We start from the raw sequence: 26,448 nt of genomic DNA on the forward strand, positions 1-26,448 counted from the left end.
TTGCATTACTACGCTTAGTGATTGGCTTCAAAATCTCGCGCCAGACTCACCCAGATCAGTCCCCGTGCTGCGCCCCCGCCAGAACAACACGAAGAGATTCTTATCTACGCCGGGGTAAAAATCTCCCGCCACTTTCTCAGCCAATCAGAACTAAAACCAAAACCAATCGTGACTCGCTCGCGCACGTTTTCCCGCGCTTCGTGCCAGCTACATGTATTTGCTTCGAGTTTTGATTGGTTCACTGGATTGTCTGTGTCCTTTGTGATTGGCCAGAGTAATTACTTAGGTTTTGGTTTGACGACACTCAATTGAAAACTGCTCTAAGCGCAAGCTTTTTTAAGTTGTTAACTTTTCCCCCTAATAAGAACCACTCTTCTCCTTGACAACAAGGTGCGTGTGTATACCAAAAGGCCACGCCTCCATAAAAGAGCACCTCTTCCACTTTTCAATGGCTGAAGTCCGCGCCTTAATGTTTTCTACTTGGAGCTCGTTTCAATTTCCGCCTCATTTTTGTTGGAGTACCACGTTGACGCCTGTTAAAGATACAAAACATAAAACAATTTGGTGAATATTTATCACTGACACATGCGTGCAGAGGAATACACTAAAGTTATTTTGCGTGAATGAGACCGAAAAACATTTTTTTGGTCACAATTTCGCCCTTCTTTAAATGGCTGATTTCGCCAGAGTAATTGATTAGATTGTTCTAGGCCTCAATTGCCTTTTAATAAGTCAATTTGCTTCAATTAACCGTCGGACTAGGAAAGGGGGGCGCAGAGATTGTATGAATTCATGTTCCTCTCCCCACCCGGGTGAGGAGTCAGCCTGATAAATGTACTACAAGGGGAACAGCAATATTTCTAATCGCTCCATACTACGGAAAGCAGAGTTTTAACATGTGACGCTTAAATTCTAGGTCACTTGTCTATAGAGCAAGGCTTTTAAGCTGAGAAAACTTGAGCCAAAAAAATAACATCGAGGAATGCTACACACAACATTGTTTATAAATCGGCGAATGTTCTTCCAGCTTATCTACACAAAGTCATGGCACCTTGAATAGATTATGGGAGCGTGCGAGACTTGTTTATTGTTATATAGTCGGCGTATCAAAAGAAGATCTCGATTTAATCATCTAAATAGTGATAGACAAGATTTGCCTGCGAGACTTCAGCGAGACAGAACCGGGAAAGCCTTCACGTAGAAACAGCGCTTTCGAGAAAACGCATTCAGGGCAGAACATAAAACAGCCAAAGAATTTCAAACCAGTTCGTGAGTAAATTTTAAGAGGAAGTACTTCAAGTATTTTCTGTTTTTATTTTGTTTTCTCAATTCTCCACTCAGCGTTTCCTGTTGTTTTTGTCTTTGACGTGTTACAGTCTTGCTCAAAATTGTAAAGTATTCAGTGGGCGCAACAACAAACAACGACAAAACATTTCCTTTGTCAGCACGTACAGTTTAACCTTTAACTCCTAAACTGATCCACTTTTAAAATCTCTTTACAGTACTAATACTTTTTCAGCACAAACGGGTTAGGAGAAAAGTGGCAATCATCAGCTCGGCGAGATTGAGAGATTGTATTGATTTATCACGAATTCTCCGCACTGTATTTAACACAAATTTATGGTAGTTTGTAAGGAAAATTAACATTTTGAACTCAGAACTGAAAAACGTTTTACAAAAACGACGTCATAGCCTGATGGCTCGACTTGACGCATTTACTCAAAATTTTACAACTTCTTTTTTCTTCCAGTATTTAAAACCATCATTCAAAGGTTTCCAAAAATATGAATAAGCTAAAACGGAAAGCAAAATGTTTCCAAATAGAAGGAAATGCGCAAGAAATGGGGACGGAAATCAACAACTACGCCCATTAACATCTTATTGACTTCCTCAGTCACCTTTAACCAGCTATATTTTTTTTTATGCCCGCTTTATATGTATTTACTCGTGAAATCGATATTTCCCATTGGCAGAGTTATCAAATCATGGAAAACTTCTAAATTTACTTCCGTATCTCTACTGAAAAACCGTTATAACCTACACAGTCAGTCTGTAAACAGCTTATCCACATAACCCTCACTTTACCCAATCTCAGTAATTCTCGTTGTATGATTTTAATATTTCGCATTGCTTCACCTCGCCGACTTTTTATTTTGTTGTTTTAATAAATGGAATCCTTCCACAAAAACGCACGGCACGTAAAAGGGTTTTCCTGCCAAGTTAAAAGAGTTTGGCGTGAGTTTTTATTTTGTCTAGCTGGAGCAAGTTGTCGCCTTCGGAGAGATGGACTTGTCAAAGAACTTGAATGTCTTGGACATGGGGTCAAACGTAAGGAATTTTCGTATCAGTTTCCACTAATTTTGGAAAACTTTTCCGATACCGTGGGAAAACGGTCTGGAAAATTAGTAAACAGCAATTCTATTTGCATGGATTTGAAGAAGCCATTAAAATTTCGAAGCTGTTTGTGGGGTTTCAAGCCAAAACAACATTTTTGTTTTGATTTTTTTACAGATATCCGTTTTCCTTAACAACACGGAATCTTTGATCTTGAAGGGTAACCTTCGAAACCGCAGGTTTCAGTGGCTTCATCTGGGAAATATTAAACTGTTTTATTTTATGAAGTAAGCATTTTATAGAAAGAAAGGCTGCAAATCTATTTTTTGAAATATATTCTTCTCATTGAGTTAAAACTCCCAGTGAGTTTTAAGCTATAAGTGGGCGCCGGCAGCACTTCTACGCAAAGATGTAAACTTCATTCAAAATTCTGTCTTACAAATTGCTACTGTAAACTGATGACAGAAAAAAATCTGATATGAAAAGATTTTTACTGATTAATATGAAAAAACCTCGAGGTCTCTGTTTAATATACCGCCTTTCAGCCCCATGCTGAAAAAAATAATTATATTAAAAATATACTTTTGTAAAAAATAAATACAATTTTCTCCTTACTCATTTCCTTGTCTATCAAGACGGTATTTCTCAGTTGATGATTTTCTGTTTTCTCATTACCTACCTGTTTGACCATGTGCTAGTACTGTAAGGAGAAACGAGGTCCTGATCGTCTTTGGGACGTGAATGGTCACCTGACTTCTTTTATGTGTGTCTTAATCGAGTTTAAAAGTGTACCAACATTTGTTTTCTATTATTGGACGTTTACGCCGCCGAGGAGCAAAAGAGAAAAAAAGTTTTTCCAAGTTAAAAACTCGCGAAAAACTGTGAGAACTACCACTACAGCTGAAATGACATGAAAACGCACTTAGTTATTTTCGGGTTGCTTTTCAGCAAAAAAAAAAAAAAACTGATAATAAATAATACAATAACACGGTAAATTCTAAAAGTAATAGGTTATTCTAATCTTTGTTTTTCGGGGGCATAATATCGAAGCATAAGCGCCACAAGATTCTCCCGTTGCTCCAAGGGCGAACGGCAAAATTGTTATCAAAATGCAAACGAAAAATGGTGATTAAAAATTGAGGTTGTTGAGAAGGGATTTACCAGACCGCACGCTTCTGACCAAACTAAGCGCCAAAGATTATATCGTGTGAGATTGCTATTAAGGAGATGCGGGGACACAGCACGTTTTGTTAAGTTTGCGTTTGTGTAGATTATTTGCGCACTAAATAAAACCAGCAGCAGAATTTGACTCAAATTGAGTGATAAGAAGACAGGCGAGAACGTGTTCAATGGCGCATCGCGTGCGTGATGTTACGTTTTTCGTACGGCTTGCCGCTTTACAAGGATGACGCAATTTGCAAAGAGAAGCGAGAATATTACCAAAACACTCACGCAAAGGTCAAGCTTTTGCACGGAATTGTCGCCTCCTTGTTGTAAGGGATTGTTTTATAAAGTGAGATGTTTCCCGATAGTGCGTAAGGTGTGTTAGATTGTGTCAGAAGAGGCACTTTAAGTAAGATATGTCCCACTGATCAAGCCAAACTAAGATCTAAATAACGACAGGATAACTGAATACTGTACACGTGCGAACTAAAATTTAAGTGAGTCATAATAATTTTCAATGTTTTATTCAGTATAGGGAAAAAATTATGAGGAACAATTCAAATCTCAAAGTTGAATTTTGGCGAAAGGAAAAACAATGAAAAAGTTGGGTGCAAACAGAGCGGTTCACCAGTTTGCTTTCAATATTTTTAATGTCGAATGTTAGGTTAAGCCTGATAAGATTTCTGTCGCTGACAAGGGAAGGCATTTTGATTTTTAAAAAGGCTTTAAAAAGGGTTTAAGGAAGTTATTAATCTTTTTATTAATGCGTCGTTTTTCGTCGGTAATGTTTTCATCGTATTTGCTCTCTGCACTGAATGGCTTTCTAGGAAAATAAAATATATTACTCATGTGCTTAAGTTTTAGACATCGAATTAAAAGGAAAAGTTAAAAAATAAAACAGGAAACAAACGCGATATTAGATTTCTGACTCATCATGTCCTCTCGAGATGAAAACTTTAAAGAAAACAGATAACAGATCGAGCGATAGCAAAGCACTTCCAAGAAGGAGACTGATTCGAGATCATCCGGAAGACGGAATTCAGTGGCCGAATTGTTTATGCAAAGTGCACCTAACAAGCCAAAACAGAACGTATCAGATTGAGAAATCTAAGGCTTGGCAGGGCTTGTGAAATGTGTTTCCTCTATGAAATATGCATGCAATGATCGTTATCACGAAACAATGAGATCGCCTCTGTGTTGACAGAGAGGAGAGTTTTGCGTTGATTAATATTGAAAATGAAAATCACATTCAACTCAAATCACCGCACTTTGTCTAGCTATTCATTGCACTAATGTTTATGTATTCAACTCATTTCTTTCCTATTAGAAACTAATGCGGCATGAGAAAGAAAAAAAAATCGAATAGTTTGTCGCAGTCCAAATTCAAATCCCTACCGCGCCCCGGCCTTTGAAATAAACAAATTAAAGATCATCCGAAAAGTGCTGATACCGTCTGATTATTAAAATAAGCGAAGAGTGGTGCGGATTAAAAAAAACTTCCTCAAATAGAGTTCTCAAAAGCTTTGCCGGTCCAAGACAGACGAACTTCAGCAGAGCGAAGGCTGTCACTTCAGAAAAGAAATTTAAAAAGAAGAAATTGATTCAACACAGACGACATCTTGGAAAAGGTGGGAGTTTTAAAACTTTTTTTTTCCTGTCTTCAGTTCTTATCCATGTTGAATGTTTCCCGATGAAATAAATGTTGGTCAGTCCTTCCTTACAGCTGTCCCCTTTTACGATTGTCTTTGCACAATATTGAATGATCGTAGCCTGCTCCCGTTGCTACATTTCGAGAAGTGAACGTGTTTTGATTCTCCGCAAAGTTTGAGCTTCACATTAGCAATACGCGCCTATCTTATCGATAAAGAAAGCATGAATTTAGAGAAAAAAATTTGACGCGTTTAATATAGGACTTTAAAATTGAAATATCTACATGTCTGATTAAATATTTCGCTGAGACACATTTTGCGATATTTTTATTCCAAGATAGGTTTTCTAAAGCGCGATCACTGATAAATTATTGACAAATACATCAGCGGTCTGTTGGCACCTTTTTTGTTTAATTTAAATCTCCATCGCTGGCTTAAGTTTTGCTATCATGTCATACTAGGTGCTGTGTGCATTAGTATTGCTAGTAAGGTGAATTTTTATCTTGTAGCTAAATCTGTTGTTGGTCACCCTTATTTGAGGCCACCATCTCGAGTTTTATCTGCCTTGTGATATTCATGCAAAGAGTTCAAACCCTATCGTGATGTTGTTGGTGGACCCTTGACAAAACTACATGTAAAAAAGAGTTTTATCTTGCAATTAAACCTCACTTGTTAACTTTATTCATGTTTTATATACATAGATCAGATTGAGAAGGCTAGAGGATTATATTTCGGGGTTTTAGGTATCATAGCTGATCCTCTTAACGGGGTAAGCTAAAGATCTCGCTTGGTTTCCTGATCGAGATGTTTCGTCAGCACACAGCACACTTTTTCGCAGACCTACTTGTAGAAGGCCTTCGTTCACATTTAATTCTTTTTTAAAGGCAAGACTGGCTGGAAAACTCGCTGTTGTGACCGTAGAAGAGGGTGGCACTTCACAAATCGGTTATGTATACTTCAAGAAACACATTCCTGCCCATTTTATCGGAATCTACTTTGCACTTTAAAATCGCGAGTTCGAGACACCGTGTCGACTTAAAAGCACTCAAGCAGGATATTACAAAGAGTTTAATCCACTTTTTTGAAATTGAAAATGTTATTCTGAGACTTCGAATAATTTTTTTAACACTATTAGATTCTCTCAGTTGACCTAGATGAAACTGTGGAAACTTCTGTTTCGTTTTATATTCATAGATATTAAGCATATATCGAACAGTCTTCAGATATGAGCCTTGTTCCGATTTCCTTCGATGTTTGAGATATGTTTTTTTGTTACTTAAGAACATTAACTCACTGGGTTTACACAGAAAAATACGGCATAAACAGAGATATTGTCAGTCAGGGGTGCGACTTAACACCAGATTTAAGAGGAATAATTCTCGAACTTAACGCCATTACAACGCCTTTGAATGATTGCAAAACAAGACAAGACCAAAATGAAATTCACAACTCCATTCGATAACTTTATGAAACTATCTTTGAATCTCCATTAGTTGACACTATTTTAAAAATGGTTAACTATCGAACAGTACTTTCGATGGCTATGCAAGAAAAGTACCCGTGGAATAAAAGATACGATTAGTTATTAGATGAAAAAAAAAATCCCACAGTGAGAATTATTTTGGCTCGTATTAAACATTCACTTCTAGATTACTGTTCCATCATATTAGGGCGTGAATTATTCTTCAACAAAGGTCGTGCACATGTTAAATTTTAAAACTTTAATCCCATGAAATCTGACACTAAATGCAGTTAAGTAAGACCTACAAAAACCACTGTCGTTTTAAGCACGCAATTTTTTTTTCGACACGCAAACGACCATCCGCTGCGTTCAAACCCATGTTGAGTGGAAATCCTTTTGTAAAATTAGGAAAACCATTTACGCCGTATTAAAACTGTGTTCCTAAATGTTTGAAAGAGATCCTTTAATTGCAATTACTTTAGAGCAATGCCTCCATTTTATTTCTTTTATAAAGAAAACAGAATGACTTTGATGTCTTTGATCTTTTCATACTCGAGTGACCGATGCAGTACATCTGCCGCCTCGAAGCTGGGTCACGTGGGTGGGTTGCTCGCGCCACTCAACGCGCGTGCGAGATTGGTTGAGCGCCCATGCATGTAAAACAGTCCCATTATATTATGCGGTTAATATGTTTTATAAATATACGCAGAATGTTTCAATTTCCCCCAGTTAATAGAATCTCTGCTGATTAAAACTGTACCATTGTGAAGGAAATATCACAATAGAAAAACGCGAAATTTCAACTCAAATCTCTAGCATTAGATTTGGCGCAAACTTAAATACGGTAAGTGGTTCTATATTTTTCGTCTTTTATCTCGCTCTTGTAAAATAGCGTTTTTCATAGCGTTTTCTCTGCCAAAGCAAGTTGTGCAAAGGAGGCCTTGTTTATAGGATCAGTTTTATGTTCAAGTGACCTTTCGGGTCTTTTTCCACAAATCAAAATTTTATTTTGACACCTCTCACCTTATTAAACTTGTAAACGCAAACACTTGAATTTTGTATACGCAGAAGCCGGAGCCTTCACATCAAAGATAAATCAAATCATTCACGAAAGCTTCTAATCTTTCCTGAGGTGAGATTCTAGATTTCTGTTATGAAACTTAAGCTTAAATATCTACCTTGAAAATCTAAGATAAACCTAAAGGCAGCTCTTTAAGATCTAGCATGTTGTTTTAGTGTAATGACACCAGATTGCGAAGTTTATGCCGCTCGAGTCAACTGAAACAGTTTCCTCTGAGGCTAAGAGAATATGGAGCCGGGAGGAAACGAGTGATGTTTATGGTTTTAAGGAGGCGTAGAGCCGAAGAAGGAAATGCGTATTCAAAAGGTCCCTTCCGTTAAATCTAGCGGTGACGTTGCAAAGTTTAACTGTTTCGAATTTAGAAACATTTTTAACAGAAGTTGAGGTAGTTTTCGCAGCGTTTGGCTACAGGAAACTAGTAGGTAAAACATTCAACCAGAGATAACCTTAACAGCTTTATAGATTTAATAATTTATGAGAGCTAAGAGTTATCGCTCTGTGGAAGATTATACACAGTCATTTCGGAATTTGAAATGAATCTTGTCGAACAACCGTTTGCGTGCATTTTACATGTTAAATCAAAGCAAGATATTGCGATGGTACTTGCTTGTAACTGTGGGCAAAGGTGAAGGCGAACGAAAAGTAAAGAATTAGATTTTCAAAGCATGTGGTTTCCCATTGATGATGTGCAAAGATCAATGTAATCAGTTACAAAAGATGAAATCATTGTCTTTAATAGAATTGAGAAAATTTTGTTTTAAAAGATTCGTAAATGAGCGCGCGCACGTAACATAAAAGAGTTATTTGGCGTGCTAAAAACGCCAATTTCCCTACGTTTTTTAAAGCCTGAATAAAAACGATTAAAACGTGCCCCCGGCCTTGTACGCGAATGGCAATCAGAACTTTCTAGTTAACAATAAAACCCCGCCTTCATGGATGTGTAGCACACAGCAAAACTATACAAATTCACCAAATAACCCATTGGCGTCACTAGTCTTGGTGGACGAGAGAGAAATTCAAACAATTTCTAATATACAACATATCAATGTCAAAATTAAGGGATCTCGTTACAAGCGCAGCTTTTGTTGAAAACGTAGAAAGCCGGCAGCGAAATTGAAGTACGAATGCAAAGATTTGTTCGGTAGTGCGGCAATGCAGATGTTACAGGCATGGCCGCGTTAGTTTTTTGTGCCAAAATACGGTGTTTACAGATTCCCCATAGACTCATTAATTTGTTATTATCCAGCCTTTTATACAGGCATTTTTTTATTTAGCTCCCGTAGGTGGGCAAATTTGTATACGGAAACAAGATTTGCGGCTCCAAAGTAGCCAGATGGGTTGAAGAATTTGCTCAAAAAGTGACAATGTATTTATAATTAGTCATACCATCAGTTCGCTCTCGCCAGAAAAACGTCACTCAAGCCGAATTCAAAGTTGCGTTTTTTTGGTTTTTAAGGTCTTACGGAAGGTCTAAGGAAATAAATCACAGCCTGTCTCGAGGAATTATCGAATTGACAAACTTTCTTGTCTTTCAATCCGTCTTCGACTCTTCGTGTTAAAAACGTCTTGTTTGCGGGTTTATATCTCGATTATTACAGAAAATAGGGTTCTTGTGTTTCGTAATTAAATTTCAACAGCGTTTTTCAATCAAAATTTTCACCGCATTGAGGATGTTTCGGCAGAAAAGATGTTTCCCTGATGAGATTTTTTCCTCTTCTCGAGTAACGCGCGAGAACATCTCGAGACTGCCTGAAGTGGCAAAGGAAAGATCGATTTAAAAAGAAATATAACTGGATATCGTGTGATTCCCACCGGATCAATATCCTGAAAAACTGAAGTCTGTCAACTCCTCCTAAACCAAAAATTAATAGGCTTTCGTTTTTTGTTATTTGACGCTAAATTTTTGGTTTCCTCTACTTGCGTGCTTCACTTACCCACCCTCGAGTAATGTCAGCGTGAACAATTTCGATTTCCGTACGTAATCGGGTCATTCCAGGGCATGTAACGCATTTTAGAAAAGTAACAAGTGTGAAATTTATCGCTTCTTTCGCCGCGGTGCTCGTCCCCTCCCTTCTGCGAGGGGCTAGCTAGATGTGGGTGCATCGCGCTTGCAAATGCTTGCCTTGCCTAGCGAATGGATTCAATCAAACGGCGTATCCAGCGCAATACGCGACTTCGGCGCCAACGCTCCGCACGGATATGATTCACTAAATCCGTCACAGTTGAGTAACTCGTGGAACGACTTGTGAGGTATTCGCTTTAATTCGACCACTTTGCTCGGTCGTTCTGGAGGCATTGCAGGAAATAAATCGGTGGATTTCGCAGAAATCTCAGCTACATCTTGCGTGCTTAGAAGTCGGCACAAGCAAAGCATGTGTACGTTAGACAAAGCAGTGAATTAGACCGGTTCGCTAGGCGCCGAATTGGCGCCTCAGCGCTAAAGTCATATAAATAGAATGTAACACTAGCCCAGGCTTTCAAACAGTACTTTCTGTAGCAGAAAAAAAGTCGGCGATCGCTGGAGCTCGTTGAACAAATAAATCGCCAACGAGGTGAGTAGCTTTTGTTTTACTTGAGGAAAGCTAATCGGATTACCTTGTGTTTGCGGCGAGGTTTTTTTTTTGCGTGTTCACCTCAGCGAGTTCTGTGGTGCGAAGGAAGAATGGTCCTTTACTTGCCAATGGACCGAGGCAGCAGTTACGAGTCCCAGCCAGATTTCTGTATACACTAATTTAGAAGAACAAGCTCCCTGTAGCGCTGAAAGATAGATTTTGACTCCGCTTAATCACACTGATCAATGAAATTGCTGTATCGGTGCTATCACACCGGGAGGTTGATGGGTTTATCTCGATAAGGCTGCAAGCTCTCGTTCGAGGAACAACAAACTGATTTCTGTAAATACCTACACATCACTCTCAGAGAATATTAATAAAAACCACCCGCCTTATCGCTAAGTGGTGTCGATAATCCAATATCTATGTTTCGTTCGTTGAATTGGTTGCCTATACAAATTCGAATCGAACAGCAAAGTTTATGTAGTTTGTAAGATCCTACGCGTGTATTTCGAATGTCATGTTATAGCAGTGACTCGCTCTATGTCCACGTTAGCTCCTTGCTTAATTATCGGTCAGTGAAAAATTATAATCTACAAGCACTATGGCTTTCGAGGGCCAAGAACAGCTGCCTCAATACAAAATTTGCCAAAAACCTATTATCAAACCATTAGAAATGTGTGAGAACTTGATGGCTTGCTTCATCACTTATGCATAGATTATCACGCACAGCACAAAAGCCTTGCCATTATGAAATTACCTCCATTTTTTACAGACAGCTTTTTTGCCTCACTTATTCCCGCAGATGCTCCACGCAAATATTGGAAAAACCACGATCGACTAATTGCAAGACACTTTCGCGGTTCCATCGAGTGGCCGAGCGCGACGTTTTCGCGTTGGCCTATATTGGCCCGTTGAGCTAAACTTAGACGGGGAACTGTTTCGGTTTTCGATTGAGCAATTATCTGTTACCCGTTTGCTACAAGTTACTTAGGCCGTTGTTATTAGCGTATTATCTTTTGCCATTGATATGCGGATGACTCGTGTCGCAAAGCCATTATACAAGTACACAGACAACAAGAATTGACCGAGTGCAAGCGGGAATCTGACAGCAAGCCATTCGTCTTCGTAAAAAACTTAAAATGCGTTTATAAGGATTCAATTAGTAGCGAAATGAGGCCGGATGGCCAGAGTCATCAAAAATTAATAGCTCGACAAAATTCTTGAATGAAAAGCATAATAGTTCACAGCCTATCAAAGACGCTGCTAAAGCAGTTTTGCTTTCGTAACTTTTGCCAATGAAGGGGGTGGGAAATGTTCTCACTTCTAACAATCATATCAGCTTTGGTTTGTTCAAATATCGAGAAATATTTATCCAGTGCTCCCTTTGAATAAACAATTATTACCATCAAATCACCGAGTTATTGAGTTTTACGCCAAAAGGGTGGGAAATCAGAACAGACGACACAAGATTAATTATTTAGCGCGCTTATTTGGCAATAAATTCTAGGCTGCAAACCAGCGCAATTTCCACCATGTGGTCGGGTTAAAGGGTGCGATGCGATTCGTGAAAGAAGAAAACAGCCAAAAAATATTGTCAGCGACAGACGCAGCGCTTATTTGGAACCGATTTCATTCAGAACCAAGAAAAATTTCTCAACATTGGTAGGTAAAAATTCATATCATTCAGTATCGAGCTTAGATCCAAAAACGTGATAATTATGCAATTATCGATTTTAGATAGAGTGATTGATAAGTTGGAACGAGCCCTCTCTGACAGGAACCTCAACTGAGGCAGGTATTAGAGGGGAACGTGGCTAGCTATATCGAGATCTCAATGGCATTTCCGGCTGCAAACCACGATCACATTTATCTTGTTCCGCGAGAATTTACACTCTCTGCAAAGTTTGCAGCAATGTCGGAGAAGAATTGTTTTGGGTTGCGCTGCGCTGGATAAATAAACGTCTGGGACAGGAACTTGGAAACACTTTGCACACAAACTGCACTGTCGAGGGGCTATCACAGTGTTGAGAAATCAAAGACACCGACAACCGACTCTCTGTCGCCACTCTGACCCTCAAAGAATTTTCCCATTAAGCCAAAAATGCTATTTCACACGGTTACTTCAACAGAATCGAGGGCAGTTGACAGCCTAGCTTTCAAAGAGGTTCCCTATTTGCTCGTGTCCATTGCAAACTCTCCCTAAGAGAAGCTTCGCGCGTCTTTATAAAACTGTATCCTACGCCCAGAGACCATACGTGCGCACGTTTGTCAAATAAGAACTGTTGTAGTCAAAGAACAATGGTACAGAGTGTTCCGGGTCATTCGCCCCTAAAATTTAAGCAAATTGAGAAGATAAAAGAGTCACTAGTTTCAGAAACATGTATTCTTCTAAAGCGGCAACAGCACGCGTCTGTCTTTGTTTCTAGTCGGATTGTCGCGACTTTGCTTGAGGGGTACGTTCTTGAACCAAGAAAACCACTTTGATTAAAGTTTGTTTCCTATCTGTTTTTTAGCTGTGATCTCTTGGTCAGGTCCCAAGTTTCCTGATTGCGCCCTTAAAAAGGCGATAAGGAAACAGGCAAACTTCTCGTAAATTTTATCGAATTATACACAATGGTCTTTTTATTTTTTAACACCATTTGCAAACAAACGGCTCACGCAATGGAGTGAATCTACACAATCACAACATAAAGCGAGGTCTCTACCGTGCGTGAATAAAACTCTAGCGACAGTAACCATAACATATAATTGCTGCATCGTTTGTCTCTTTTTACGCATCGTAATTTCAGTGAATTTAATAATGTACTTAGCTCACGACGGATTATTTGCATTCACAAATGTTTAAAATCACAAAGGAACAATGCTCTCTCTCTCCGACCAACGTTCTCTTACATAACGCGCTTTTCAAAGTTCAAGAGTTTTTTGAGTTCCTTCAATAAGAGATCTGAATCCGCTTATAAGAGCCTTGCAGTTAAGACATTTAGGCCTAAATTGGCTTGCTGTAGTAATTTTGTTTAAAGTAATCCTTCTTCGAGAGCCGTTTAGAGACGCAGAGTGGATCAAATTCAAGAGACTTGAAATACCGTTTGTGTCAATCAGAATGAATCACGTAAACTCTTCAAGAAAGCTCAACTCTCGCGCACTCAATTGACCACCTCAAGACGTTTCGCTTTGTAATTTTCAACCCCTCCGCAGCGAAATGATGAATTTTAAGGACTAGTAAATTGCTTATTACTGATAAGACATTTTTCGTGTCCACAAGAGCCAAATTTGCATGCGGAGGCTGATCGTTCGGGCGTCTACCAACTCGTGTGTCATACCGAAGGGGCTTAGAGAAGAGCTTGCAATGCAAAAAATCTTCCAAACTATCTTCTTTCAAACTTCGAAATTTCAGAGTTTCTCAGTTAATTTTTTTTGTAAGATATATCCAGACCAATATCCTGTCATTTAAACGCCTTCCCAATTTTACAAGTTGCTTTAGCCAGCTCATTGTTATGGAAATTTTACGTGTGTCAAATGTGCGACACGGATTTATCGTTTTTGTTCACGAGTTTTTGTTGGGTTAACCTTTTGTTAGTTTTCCGTGCAGATAACACTTCTGTTTACGTGTGCGAGATTTGTTAGTTTAGTTAAGAGATGTGTCTGCCATTATTAATACTGAGCAACAGAAGAATAGATAAGTTTCTTTTTTATGCAAAAAAATCAAATTATTGCTCGAGGTCACAAGTTGAATAAGGCGAGGGTTTGGGCAGAAATCTATTTTTAAATCTATATATGCCTCAGGACTCACTATCATAAATATAGAGGTAGCTTGTAAAACGTATATAGCTTAGAAGTCATTGACTGTTTCACTTCGGTATTGGACTGAGTAAGCTAAAGATAGAAACTGTACTGATCTTGTATAAAACCCAAATAGAATCGCTGAATTTCCTGTTTGGCAACTTATGGCAATCCTATTTAAGGTATTAAAAGGTAGGCTTAACTAGATAAAACGACTTGGGAAAACGCAAGCAGATTTGTGGTGTACTGCTAGCTCCGAACCGGGTTTCAACAAGTTTGATGTAAAACAAACCATGCCTCACTTGTGTGTGGTATAAAAGTGATCCGATTTAGTCGATACTGTTTAGTGTCTGTTCACAACTGCCATTGCAGTTGTCGACTCGAGAAAAAACAAAACGATGTCTTTCACTATTACTTATTTTCTTCCGCAAACGGAAAAAAACCATCAACTCGTCGTCTGTTTTAAACTTTTTAATCATCGACTTAATATTTTGTCCACAACGGCGGATACGCAGCAATTTAAGCGCAGTGACACCTGAATTGATTGTTTCTAAATGCGTTTTGAAGCCGTTTTTGCCACAATTTTTGCACTTCTGTTGTGCAGATTCCTGCGGTCGTGCTACACGCTCTTTCATATTGTCAGCATAATTCTAATTTCCTTCGACAGCGTTTCCTGTGAAGAAAGCCATTCCCTGTTCAATGAAAAACAGCTACAGGCCCTCCAACGATGAAACAGTAGCAAAATCAAAGTTACCTACCGCGGATAAACGCTTCAGTCACAAATGATACCACAGATGTTTTTTTCCATAAAAATTCCTGCATGTACAGCGACTCCACGAAGCCTGGAGCATTCGATATTCATCTGATGTTCAACCGATATATCTCCCAGCTATAAATTGTCTTGGCGCTATGAAAATATATCACTTTACGATCTTTGTTATGGCCCAGCAATAGATCTGTTTTTCCGTGTTTTTATGCAACACCTTGCATGTTTTGTGTGAACAACTTCACACGTCAAGTGAAGACGCGCGCTCAATTTCTCTGGTCGCAGCGCTTGTAAATTTGGCGGCCGTTTATGCCTATAATCCGTGTTTATCACGATTCAAAGCTTTATCAGTTTGCCCTGTCGAGGGCGCTTTAAAGCCCTCTAGTTCAGTTTCCAGATATAAAATCGATCGCGGACATTAAAACTTGTTTTAGCGATCAATTGATACTGTACCAGACCGTGCTCAGTATGTGAGCAAGATATGGCACCCCAGCATCAGATAAAGCTAAACGGAGTTTCCTGTTTGTGGAAGTTTTCAAATTATCACCCTTTTTTCACGGGGCTCAAGGATCTTGCTAGCCACGAAACCATGTACGGCGACATTGAGCCTTGTCTAGGTCTTTTGTTGTGGGCGGCGGCTTAGAAAGCTCAAGGATTTCCAAAGATTAAATTTTCAAAACAGGACGAAAACGCGTAATAAACAGTTGTGTGTATTCAGAAATCAGAAATGCAATCAAGCATGCTGGCGATTATACAAAAGATTTCATCGCCACCTTACACAAAGGAAAATGGGAATATTTTGACTGATAACCCCTTTCCTCTTTTGACTTATCTCGCCAGCAAAGCGATGCTTGTGTGTTTTACGGATTTAGACGAGCGGCAATGTGTACTGATAGATATATCTAGCTAGCTGCCGTGACGCGAGGCTATAAGCGGCGGACCTCGCAGCTCGTTGCAGTTTGGGTGCGTAGCAAATGAAAGTAGTAGCCGGCAAAGTAGGGAACTTGACCATGTCTGTGGAAAGCGTTAACCAAGAGACCTGCATCTTGGGGAGTCTATGCCCGTTAGTTTACGGAAGAGCTGTGCCCGAGAGCCTTCGAACGCCTCTTCCTGGTAAATGTTTTATGTTCTTAATTTAGATAGCATTCTAACTGTACAACGGAGCCAGCAGTTAAAACAACCCCACGCGATCAAAATAAATCCGTATAAAACAAAGACACACTTTAGTAAAGTAGAAATTTTAATACCTTGGCCTTCTAAAGGGACAGCCAACATTTTTAAGTCTTCCTTCAAAGTGAAAGAGCTGAGGACATTTTTATTTTCATCAGCGAAAGTTGCGTTTAATTGAACAAACCGCATACGCAATGGCAGCTCTGGGAATTTGCCGAACATGAATCTTTTATGAAAAAGTTATTTCTTCCTGAGCAGCTAAGTAATTCAATTTCTCGATCTTAATTACGATAAAATAACTTTACTCATTTCTAAACAGCTCGTGCTCTTAAAAACTCATAATTGCGCTATATTTTAATGAAGGCTTTAAAAGACTTTACCTTTTTTCAAGCGCTGGCTATTTCGTGCTCTCAGCTGAGTATGTTTTCTCAAGGACAACGCGTTTCATTTGTTGAAATAAATACACTAATTTCTTTCAAAAACTATTATTCTTTTTCATAAAAGGGTTATCTTTATTTCTTGTTATCCTAAAGAGTTTTGGCTTTAAACATTTATGACTTATAATGGAAAATAATTGAAATGTTGATAACGCAACAACCGAGGGAAAATATATAGAGCGACTATTTTGAGCAGCGAAAGTACATCACGTATAAAGAGAAATTTCTCGCATTTAATGAAGCGAAGCGAAAAGGGGTCGATTTCATGTTCGTTTCGTTCGGCACGTGGGCCTGTGCCCTCGACCGCACCAAGTAAATACCCTGTCTTCGGTTTTATTGTGTTTCTTTCTTGTGCCCCGCAGGTGGGACGAAGAAATTTTAATGATTCAGCATTTAAGAAAAAGAAAAAAATTATTTTCGCTGCAAGCAGCAGTTGTCCGTTAATATTAGTAGCTATGGATTTCAATATCATTTCCCAAGTGTAATTCTTGCGGTACACATTGTACATTTTGAGCACTCTCAGTGTAGAGTGTAAATTGCATGATCGATTCGTTCTTATCACACATTTCAAACTTTGCACTGTCTAGGTAATCGCTGTGATTATAGCGATTATGTTTATTGCTTGTTTACGAATTTCTGCTGCTTCGTGATTATAAAAGCATAAATATTTTCATTATTCGAGACACAAACTCTGCAGGAATTCGATCAGAGAGATTAAATAAGCGATTTGCAAAATCGGGAATTCTTTTTGTCCTCGCTTCATGCATCAAACAGTCGTATCTACTCCGGAGGTCGGGAAATGCTTCATGATCTTCATCTCGAGTTGTCGAGATCTCGATTTAACAGGCTGCGAACTAGCGTCGTGCTGTCTGCAAGCTCTAATGCTACGCACGCAAATCATCAACATTGTTGAACATTTGAAACTCAGATAACACTAACCAATTACATTGTCATTCTGTTCATTCTTCGCGCGAAAGGTCATCACCGATGTATGATAGGGTGTAGCGCGACTTGAACCGAATACGGGCGCGTTTGTGGCCAAGCGTTGCACGACAGTCCGGAGCCACCGAGTGCAATAAGAGTTCAATTTATTTCCTATCATCCGTAAAGAGGTTTTCGTTTGCAAACATTTACACTGATAACAAGCCCTGAAATACGCAATAAAATCCTTGCGGAGCTTATCTTTTGTTATCGGTTTTATCTTGCGGTCACGTTCCACCTGTCGTAACAATGAACTTAACACCACAGCCAATCAGCGCGCAGCATCGGATAATTAGTTGTAAAGCAAAGCACCCATGTTGTTTTTCTTTGCTCTGTAATGGCGGATGCGCCCATCAAGCCGAACACCGCTTGAGTAAATAGCCTCGACAAACATACACAACGGGATGTTTTCTCGGGATGTCATGGAAAAACCACTGGGGCATCACTAATGCGGATCACAAAGCCGTTAATTTTTGCTCGTCAAATAGGATGATTATTTATCGCTTGTAAGAAAAGTATATAATGATAACAAATACAGTCAAAGAGGTTGATTTTACATAGATAAGTGAGGAATTCTTTGCCCCGGATCTAAATTTAAATCTGACTTTGAAGAGTTGTGTATTTAAACTATGCAGGCGCGAACCCGAAGTGTTTTGAAGTTCAAACCGGGTATACATTCTTTCCTTGGCAGAGCTTGCCAAAATACATATGGCGACATCGCACGATCCCTTTGCTATGCTTACGCGCGTCCATCACGTGTTTTCGATGCTAAACAGAGCTCACGTGAAAATATTGCCGCTAATTTACTGTTTGAAAACTTTACATGGCGCCCAACCGCTTGATTGACAACTCACTTTAGCCGAGGAATTGATTGTTTGATTTGTGTACCAATGAAGTTTTGAATGGAAGAGAGAATCTAACAAAATGTCAAGCAGCGCGCGAGGCGATTGGTTGATCGGCTGACCTGTCACTCCTAATGTATATACAAGCAGGTCTGTAGGCGCCAACCAAGCGGGAGTGAACTGTAGACTGGTTTGCTTACAAAACCTTTCAAATATTGTTTGAATATAACCAGACACCACATCTCAGCTTGTGCATTGCGGGGTTTATCCCATAAGACTCAACAGTGCGACTATTTACAAAACACGTTAGGGTTCTTCAGCGACCTACTTCGGGTGAAGGACAGGCTTTTCACGAGGTGCGCAGTGGAGTTTAGAGTCCGTGGGGATTTTTTTTTTTTACTCTCTCTCACTCTGTCCGTCCGGCGTCACGTACAAACGAAGATCCGCGCTATCGATGGCTAACAAAGCTAATGCCTCACACTTTATTTTAGCGCCTTATCTGCCCAATCATCATTCCCTACAGCTTCGGAGATCTCCCTTTGTGTGTTAGGAGCCCTGGAGAAATTCCATATCTATTTGAATAGCTTCTACAGATTTCTAGAGTGTGTTCATCTGATAAGTAGCGCAACGTTCATTTTACTTGTAAAACTGTGAATAGAGACTTCCGTTTAATGATGCACGCTATGTCTTGACGCCTTGCACCGCTCGACGAATTTCCCATTGAATATAATGCCATGACAATGAAATTCCTCTTACCTATTATTTCCTGTAGTTATTGTTATGGGACTTATTAAACCATTTAAATATATGCCACTCTGTCAGTTCTGTGTTTTATTTGCGTTGAGCAACACCTCTGTTCTCTTGAAGGTTTCTCGCGAGTTGGCACTCTGAAGATGGAAGCAGTCAACCCAGACCACAGATGGATTCATCCCGCAGTTAGCCAGCAGCACGAAGGCGCTCATATCAGCGATAGAATGCAGTCTTCTGCCTCGAACTGCGCACCGAACAACATGAATTTGGTTGAAACCAACCAACTTCTGCCACCAGACGAAGTCGACGTTTTCTTTCACCACCTAGACAGCTCGGGAAACGCAACAAATTGGTCGTACACTCCTGGCGGTCGAGCCTACCGCCCGTCAATGTGCCAAATGGCCGCGCACGGTGCTACAGCGTTTCAAGATCCTCAGAGCCAATCTGGCCCTCAAGGAAGCTGCAGCCGGGTGTTCTTGCCAACCGCTCGCGTTCCGCCAGGCCAGGTTTGCCGTCCGCACTTTCACACTCCTATTCAGTGGATTGAAAGCAAGCCAGCGCCTGGACTGATGTCGCACGGTTGTTCCACGACAACTCCACCGTCCGTTTGGTGTCCTTCTTTCCAGCAGGGCCATCGACCAAGTCCCGTTCCTGTTTCCATGCCACCTTCGGCAGTTTCGGGCTCGATGTCACTGTCTCACAGCTCAGCGCATTTATTTCCTTTCCCGCCAACACCGCCAAAGGATAACTCTGGCGAGAGCGGAGTCATTGGCAATGATATTTTCAGCTACGGTAGTGAAGAGAAGGCACGTTTGAAAGCCGGAATGCCGCTTGTTTCCCCAAGACCCGACACGACTCCTTTCACGGGTGCTCTCCCACATTACGTTGGTTCAGAGTTTAATATGTCCTCTTTCGCACCACTGCCGGGTTTGCCCGGGCTAATGGCGAATAGAAACTTTCCTAGAACGAGAACGAAGAGCCGATCGAATTCAGGTTAGTACGGATTTAGAGTCGAGCAAACAAAAACTAATCGCCAAATCGAATTATCTCCAAAATGCCACTTTCCCGGCGAGATTAGCGTTATTTCCTTCCACAGAACCTGCGGGAGTTGAAGTTTTTCTCTCCGCAAAATTTCTTTTACGCCTGTTCCAATTTGGAGGCTCTAATTATGCCCCTAAATAAATCTAATTACTGTGCGGTAACTTTCACCGTTGAAACTTCTCCTACTTGCGGCATTCCTGCTTTCAGAAACTCCTTGATAAATAGATAATATATGTGTGTGAGTTTGTCGTCTTGTGCTATAAATGTTAAATATTTTAGTTTAGATTATGAATGGTAACCACCGCGCTAAGATGTGTTCAACAGACTCTCTGAACGAAAGTTTTGTTCTAGCTTCTAGCTCCGGCGGTTTTCTCTAAAGCGTGAAGAAAGAGTTTTTAGTACAAAACGGTTATTTTGAAAGGCAGTTATTAAGATCTAGCAAAGAAGGATGATTGTGTAATAAAACGACGCGTTTGTTGTCGTGAAGAATGACCTTTTGGGAAAGCTGTTTACTTGAAGGAACGCGATTCGATCTAACGAGACAAAACACACACAAAATAATGTAAAAGCCGGGCACACATTTGTTTTTATTATGAACATTTCATTTTGAATTTCTCGCGAGTGGTTACCATAGGGGAAGGTAGAAAAATCCTCGAAACGCGGAAACAAGCTGATCTTGGGTCTGTTCGTCTTTTCAACCAGCGGATGGGCGCGAATGTGTCAACTGTGGCGCAACTTCAACCCCGCTATGGCGCAGAGATGGTGGAGGACATTACTTGTGCAACGCCTGCGGACTGTATCACAAGATGAACGGAGCCAGCCGCCCTCTCATAAAACCTAAACGAAGATTGGTGAGTCATCTGGTAGGCTTGTAAAAAAAGACGTAAATCCAGCTAGAAGTTCTTTTTTAATTTCATTTTTTCAGAGGCACGCATCGAAATTAAAAACTTCCTACGTTATCGTGGCATTAAGCTAATTTTCGAATTGTCGCTTTAAGATTTGACGGTCGACATCTGATGCGCTCGCAATCGTTGACAGCAAAGAGTGTGAAAATTTTCAAAGCCCTTTCAATATAATTGCTAACTAAAAGACTCAAGGAGATGAATGAATGCAGACAGACAGCCCGAGTAAAACGTTTTGAGGGGCGTAGGAATTTTTAATTTTATTTATCTTAATAGTCTTCCATATGGGGAATTTGATAAAAAAAATTAAGCGCGATGCATAATCTGGCAATTAGAACTTTCGTGTTCCTTTTCACGTAAATTTTGCGAACAGACCTTGTATAAATTATGGCTAACACAAAACTGCGACTTGTCAACGCCTCTAATGGAACCCTTAAAATGCTTTTGATGGCACAAGAAATCCCCTGCGAGGAGCTTCAAATTCATGGCGTTTATTTACTGTCTTTTCAGTGGGGCTTCTTCAACGCTATTCTCTTTTTGTGAATTGTGAGGTTTTCTTTCTTAATTGTAATTTGCTTTTCTCTTTTTTGTTTCAAACAGTCGGCAGCCCGCAGAGCTGGAACATCGTGTGCTAATTGTCATACCACACAAACTACACTGTGGCGTCGAAACCAAAACGGAGACCCTGTCTGCAATGCGTGTGGACTTTACTGGAAACTTCACGCGGTAAGTGAGTGAGTGAGTGGAGCGTGTGTGTTCGCGCGTGGATAGAAAACAGTTAAGCGTCTTCTGTTTGAGTAGAAAAGATTTCTCGTGGAAAAGAAAGGCGTCGAGATGAACGTATTAATAAGCACAAAAGATAAGATGTTCGTCGATAAAACGGCGGGTTGCTTGATTTATTTATCACACTATCAGAAATTCATTTATCCTTAATGGCTCAGAAACGATAAACAAACATAGGTTTAAGACGCTCAGAAAAGCGAATTTCCTTCGTTTTAGATAAGAAATTTCCGAATGCAATCGCTCATCTCTTCGCGAACAATGATTTTTTCCTTCTCAGCCGTTTGCCAGCGAGAAAATAAAATTCAAATCAAGAATGCAAATGAGCTGGGCATTTTATTTATTGAATAAAATGTGAATCGCTCTTTTGACGAACAAGCTTTCCAAGCCGTTCGCTGAGATCGTCTCCAGCTGTTGCGAAAGCCGTTATGTGTAGATGATTATATTTTATTACAAAGCTCATCAATTAGTCTTTAGCAAAGTTGGGGTAATTTCATCTCAATATCCGGTTGAGTTATTTTGAGTAAAAGCTTAATGTGCTGTGCTTTTTTGGCTTCCGATTTTTTGCGAGGCTTGTAAATATTTTTACATGTTCAATGACTTTTGTTTGGCTTAGCGTGGCATAAGTATTTCACATGGCGCGCGGGCTTCAAGCAAATAGTGGGGTTTTTGTTTTGTATTGTGTACATTCGTAATTTCTTTTACACGATTCAAAAAACACGGCTTCGACACCTTCTCAATAGCGAAAAGCTGGACTTTTCATGCTAATTAATGTTAATGTATTAAACTTTAATGACTTCTGTGTCCGTTAAACACCGAAAAACATGTATTTCCTGCGCTAATTTAATTGTCAGCGAAGCAGCCTTCTGGTGAGCCAAGAGCCTTTTGTGTTTTTGGCTTGAATTTTAACTCAAGACATCAACTTGTCGGTTATATCGAGTTAATAGCTTCCTTTCTACGCTGGCGGGAATTGAATTTTCTGCTGTTTCCTGTGCATTACGAAGATAATGAGAGTTTAATATTTCTTGTGTTATCGCGCTTTCAATAAGTCAACGAACAAATGTCTTGAATTTTCAGCTTTCAAATAAAACGCCAAGGCCGTAATTGTGGTTAAAAAAATACTTTTGTCTGATTATTTATTAGGTAATCACGCTGGCTTCCTTAAACTTTTTTGTGTACTCGAAGGTCTTTTTATTTTTCGCGTTGTCTTAACACATAATGAGTTACTTGCATGAATTTTTAATTTACAAATTGTACTGTTTTTATCACCATTCTGTGAATTGATTTTAAAAAAAATTATGCACGCAAGTACATATTTCGTTCAATTGGAAAGGCACAATTCTTTTCTTGTTTAAAATAGTGATTTTCAATCTCGCTTTAGGCATTGCAAAGACATAAAATGGTTTTTCAATGGTCAAACAAGGATCTATGGTATTTTAAACCAGAGACCACCTGCCTATTTTCCTTTGTATTTCATTTTAAAGGCCGCGGTAAAATATAGTCTTGAAACGTATGGCTTCTTTGTTTTACAAAAGAGCGGCCCACAGCATTAAAGAAAGAAATTGAGAGAATTACGTGTGGTTGCCACGAAACCAGTTAAACTCGAGACGATTTCTTTCGGCAAATTTTACTAGAGACCGTTTTAGCCGAATTGTCATAATAGTTCGTTTTAATAAAAATGCACATTGACAAACAATGGAGAGAGAAAAAAGGTTGCCGGCAAGCGGGAAATAGCCATTGATACTAATGCGTGTTTAAACTGCCGAATTTCGTCTGTTGAAGTAAATTGAGTTGGTTATAAACGTTAAAAATACAGCAGATTTTCTTTAGAGTTTATGCAATTGTGTTTGATGAAAAACGAGACTTTCGCCTTTCTCTCTGTGCACTACTTCAGACTCTAATCTAATTTCCGTTCCTAATGGAAAAAAATTGAAAGTGCTCTCACTCGCGAGTCACGAAATTATCCGATTTTGCGGTTAGGGTTTTTCTAAAGTTTCCTTTTTCTCTTAAAGTTTGCATCGCACTTAGTCTAGCCAGTAGATATTCAAACATTTATGGGTTTTCGATTCCGTAGTTTTTCCGTGAATTTCTATTCTATACAGATTGATTCGGGAAGACTTGTTAAACTTCTGGATATAAATTGATCATTTTCTGATTTTGAGATGAAGACAAATTTAGAGTCGATAGTTTACGCAAGGGATTAGAGGTTTACACTTCCCTTTCGTAATTGCCGCTAATTTTTTGACTAATTCTGGTTTTGTCTTTTATTTCAAAGGTGAACCGTCCGCTTTCGATGAAGAAAGATGGCATCCAGACACGAAACAGAAAAGTTTCTTCCAAAAACAAGAACAAATCCAAGGGTGTGAAACAAGAACAAAAACATGGCAGCGAAGAGAAGCTAATGAATACCCGTGATTCCATGTCAAACATCGGCCCAGGGAGCTCAGCTTCAAGCATGATCAGCCCAGTTATAAGTCCTTCAGTTTACACGCCAACCGCGTTTTCAAGACCATCAATGACGGGGATACCAACGCTTCACCCAGGTCTATACGGACCGCTTATTCCTGCTCCGACCTCGAATCCTTCAAGTTATCTACCAGCTCCACCGGCCGTATCCATGAACGCTTCGTAGGAAACTAACGGAAAGACATGAAACGACGTCTTCGAGGAAACAGAAAAACATTTTACAGCGAGAATTCCTTCTGGAACTTTGAGGAACACTGCATGTTTTATCGTAACGACAAGCGTCTCTTGTTGAACAAGTTCGCTTGAAAGAAAACGTACTCGATATCAAGTTATATTATAAGTACAAACTTTCTCCTATATCTATTCATTAATTAAATTTTCACCCGCAGAAAGGCCGGGAAAGAAAAAGAAAAACGGCTACAAGTGCGTACCTCAAATCCGTTCTCGTCGTTTAAGTCCGTTTCACGCGTGGAATAGCCATGCGAGAATTTAGCAAGATTCGTTGAAAAAGTTGTGTTGGAAAGAGAAGCAAGCAGAGCGATTCGGTTGTGTACAAATTGAAGAGGTTTGTAATGTTGTTCGTTTTGCAGTTTTGGACAGGTTAAATATTGTACAAGCCCGTGATAAGATTAGGTGTTACGCCGTAGAATTTAACTTTGCAACAGATAAAGCCGCCCTGCTTGCAAGATGATAAAAAGTCCTCATATTTGATTTCATGATATTTGTGTGTAATTAAAAGCTTTATCGTGTACTCGTATATCGCTTCTTGTCTCAAGGCTCAAAAATCCGTGAGATACGAGACCGTATCGCCCTGAAAAGAAAATATACGCTGTAAATATTAAACTCGAGAAAATACTGAATGTATTCATACAGGTTATGTTATCGACACAGATTTCTTCTATAGTTCATTCTGGTTATCGTCAAAGAAAGATTCTATCTTGCAGTTCATGTAGTTTTTCCTATCGTAGCGTTCGTTGAATTATCAATCCTTTCTTCCACCTTCACCATAGTAAGACCTGTATGAATGTCTATACTCGTCATTCGCTATGTTAGCGAACAAGAATAGTATTATAATTATTATATATAAATAAATGAACATTGAGACTCCAAAAAAAACTTAAATAAATAAAGTGAAATCCACTGGAAAACTGTCTTGTTCTTGCTTTATTAAAACGAGCGGGACCATACAAAGTCACCAAAGCCTTTTAAGTTATGCATGTTCTATCAGGCTTTATGTTTAAAAATATGACACGGGAAAGCAGTTGAAAAACTTGAAATACTAGGACAGTTCAAGCTCAGAATCTCGAGCCATTCTGAAACAGATAAATAAGCGAATCTTCCTCGATATTTGTGACTCTATTACGCTGCTCCGAGCAACGAAAACAAAAGCAACCTAAAGGTGTAAATTAGCCCTAATATTTCCAATTGAACATTGAAGTCTCGCGGCAGCAAATGACTGCTAAAGTGATCAATATATCTTGTTTTTACAGCAGAAATCATAATGGTGAAACTAAAATACAATCCACAGACCTCTATACCTCTCGCTAAATTACAGCTTTTGCTCGACTGAAATTTTTTCCGTACGGTACTTGCAGAAGTTTTTATGTTTAATTATAAGACTTTATAGCGGTATAAACAGTACTTCCTAATCGCCTTTTAACAGGAATTAAATTATGATTTAAATCGATGTATGACATTAAAATTGGAAGGCTTAGGTTCTCTTGTTTTGCAAGCTACATCGAAAACAAAGTCGGTAGTTCTACTAAGTCGTCTAAATTAGGCCATTTTTTTTTGTATTGATTCGAACGTAACTGGGTAACTAAAGGTTTTGCCGTCAGAAACCGCTTTGCCCAAAAAAATACTACGTTTTTGAACAATAAATTCCTTTTTTGCATCCCACACAAATGTCGGCTCGTTAGTTTGAATTTTGAGTCATGTTTTCTGTCCAAAGATGAAGTTGATTATACAACACATTACTACTAACAAGCCATTAAAACCGAAACCCTACACTTTATATCAAAGATCACTTTAAAATTGAACTCATTTTAAAATCTCCTTCCTTTCTTACGAATTGGTTACCAAACTAACTCAAATTCACAAACAGATATAAAACTAACAATGGTTTCGTGCACAGAAGACATACCGAACGCCTTCGCTTCTGAAAAGGGCAAGAGCCAGGGCAAATCCTCAGACGAGAAGACGGCATTTCGGTATTCCGCAAACCGCACCGCAAGAGAATATAGCTAAACTAAATCATCTGGCTTCTTTAGTTCTGTCATTTGTCTAAA

The 26,448-nt window shown here is 39.3% G+C and overlaps 1 protein-coding gene and 1 long non-coding RNA gene across 9 annotated transcripts; one reads left to right on the top strand and one right to left on the bottom strand.

The window, feature by feature from the left end:
- Positions 1-123: 123 nt before the first annotated feature.
- On the bottom strand, positions 124-15,147 carry LOC144655350 (uncharacterized). Of its 2 annotated transcripts, none has more exons than XR_013571074.1 (3): positions 11,003-11,221; positions 10,286-10,447; positions 124-533 (listed from the first exon to the last, which is right to left on the bottom strand). It is a non-coding gene; the product is annotated as an uncharacterized LOC144655350 (long non-coding RNA). The 2 variants fall into 2 exon arrangements; XR_013571075.1 differs by lacking the exon at positions 11,003-11,221 and adding an exon at positions 14,784-15,147 and having other exon boundaries at positions 162-533.
- LOC144655321 (GATA-binding factor 2-like) lies at positions 4,778-25,308 on the top strand. Of its 7 annotated transcripts, none has more exons than XM_078515551.1 (5): positions 4,778-5,126; positions 19,089-19,964; positions 20,715-20,863; positions 21,515-21,640; positions 23,970-25,308. In XM_078515551.1, the coding sequence occupies exons 2-5, from the start codon at positions 19,115-19,117 to the stop codon at positions 24,324-24,326; spliced, it is 1,482 nt and encodes a 493-aa protein (XP_078371677.1). In that variant the 5' UTR covers positions 4,778-5,126; positions 19,089-19,114; the 3' UTR covers positions 24,327-25,308. The 7 variants fall into 7 exon arrangements, with proteins under 7 accessions (XP_078371677.1, XP_078371678.1, XP_078371674.1 ...); XM_078515552.1 differs by lacking the exon at positions 4,778-5,126 and adding an exon at positions 7,434-7,741; XM_078515548.1 differs by lacking the exon at positions 4,778-5,126 and adding an exon at positions 9,719-10,242.
- The last annotated feature ends 1,140 nt before the right edge of the window (positions 25,309-26,448 follow it).

The sequence above is a fragment of the Oculina patagonica genome, chromosome 5 (genome assembly GCF_052425735.1).
Source record: "Oculina patagonica isolate OP01 chromosome 5, crgOcupat, whole genome shotgun sequence".
NCBI classification, from domain to species: domain Eukaryota; kingdom Metazoa; phylum Cnidaria; class Anthozoa; order Scleractinia; family Oculinidae; genus Oculina; species Oculina patagonica.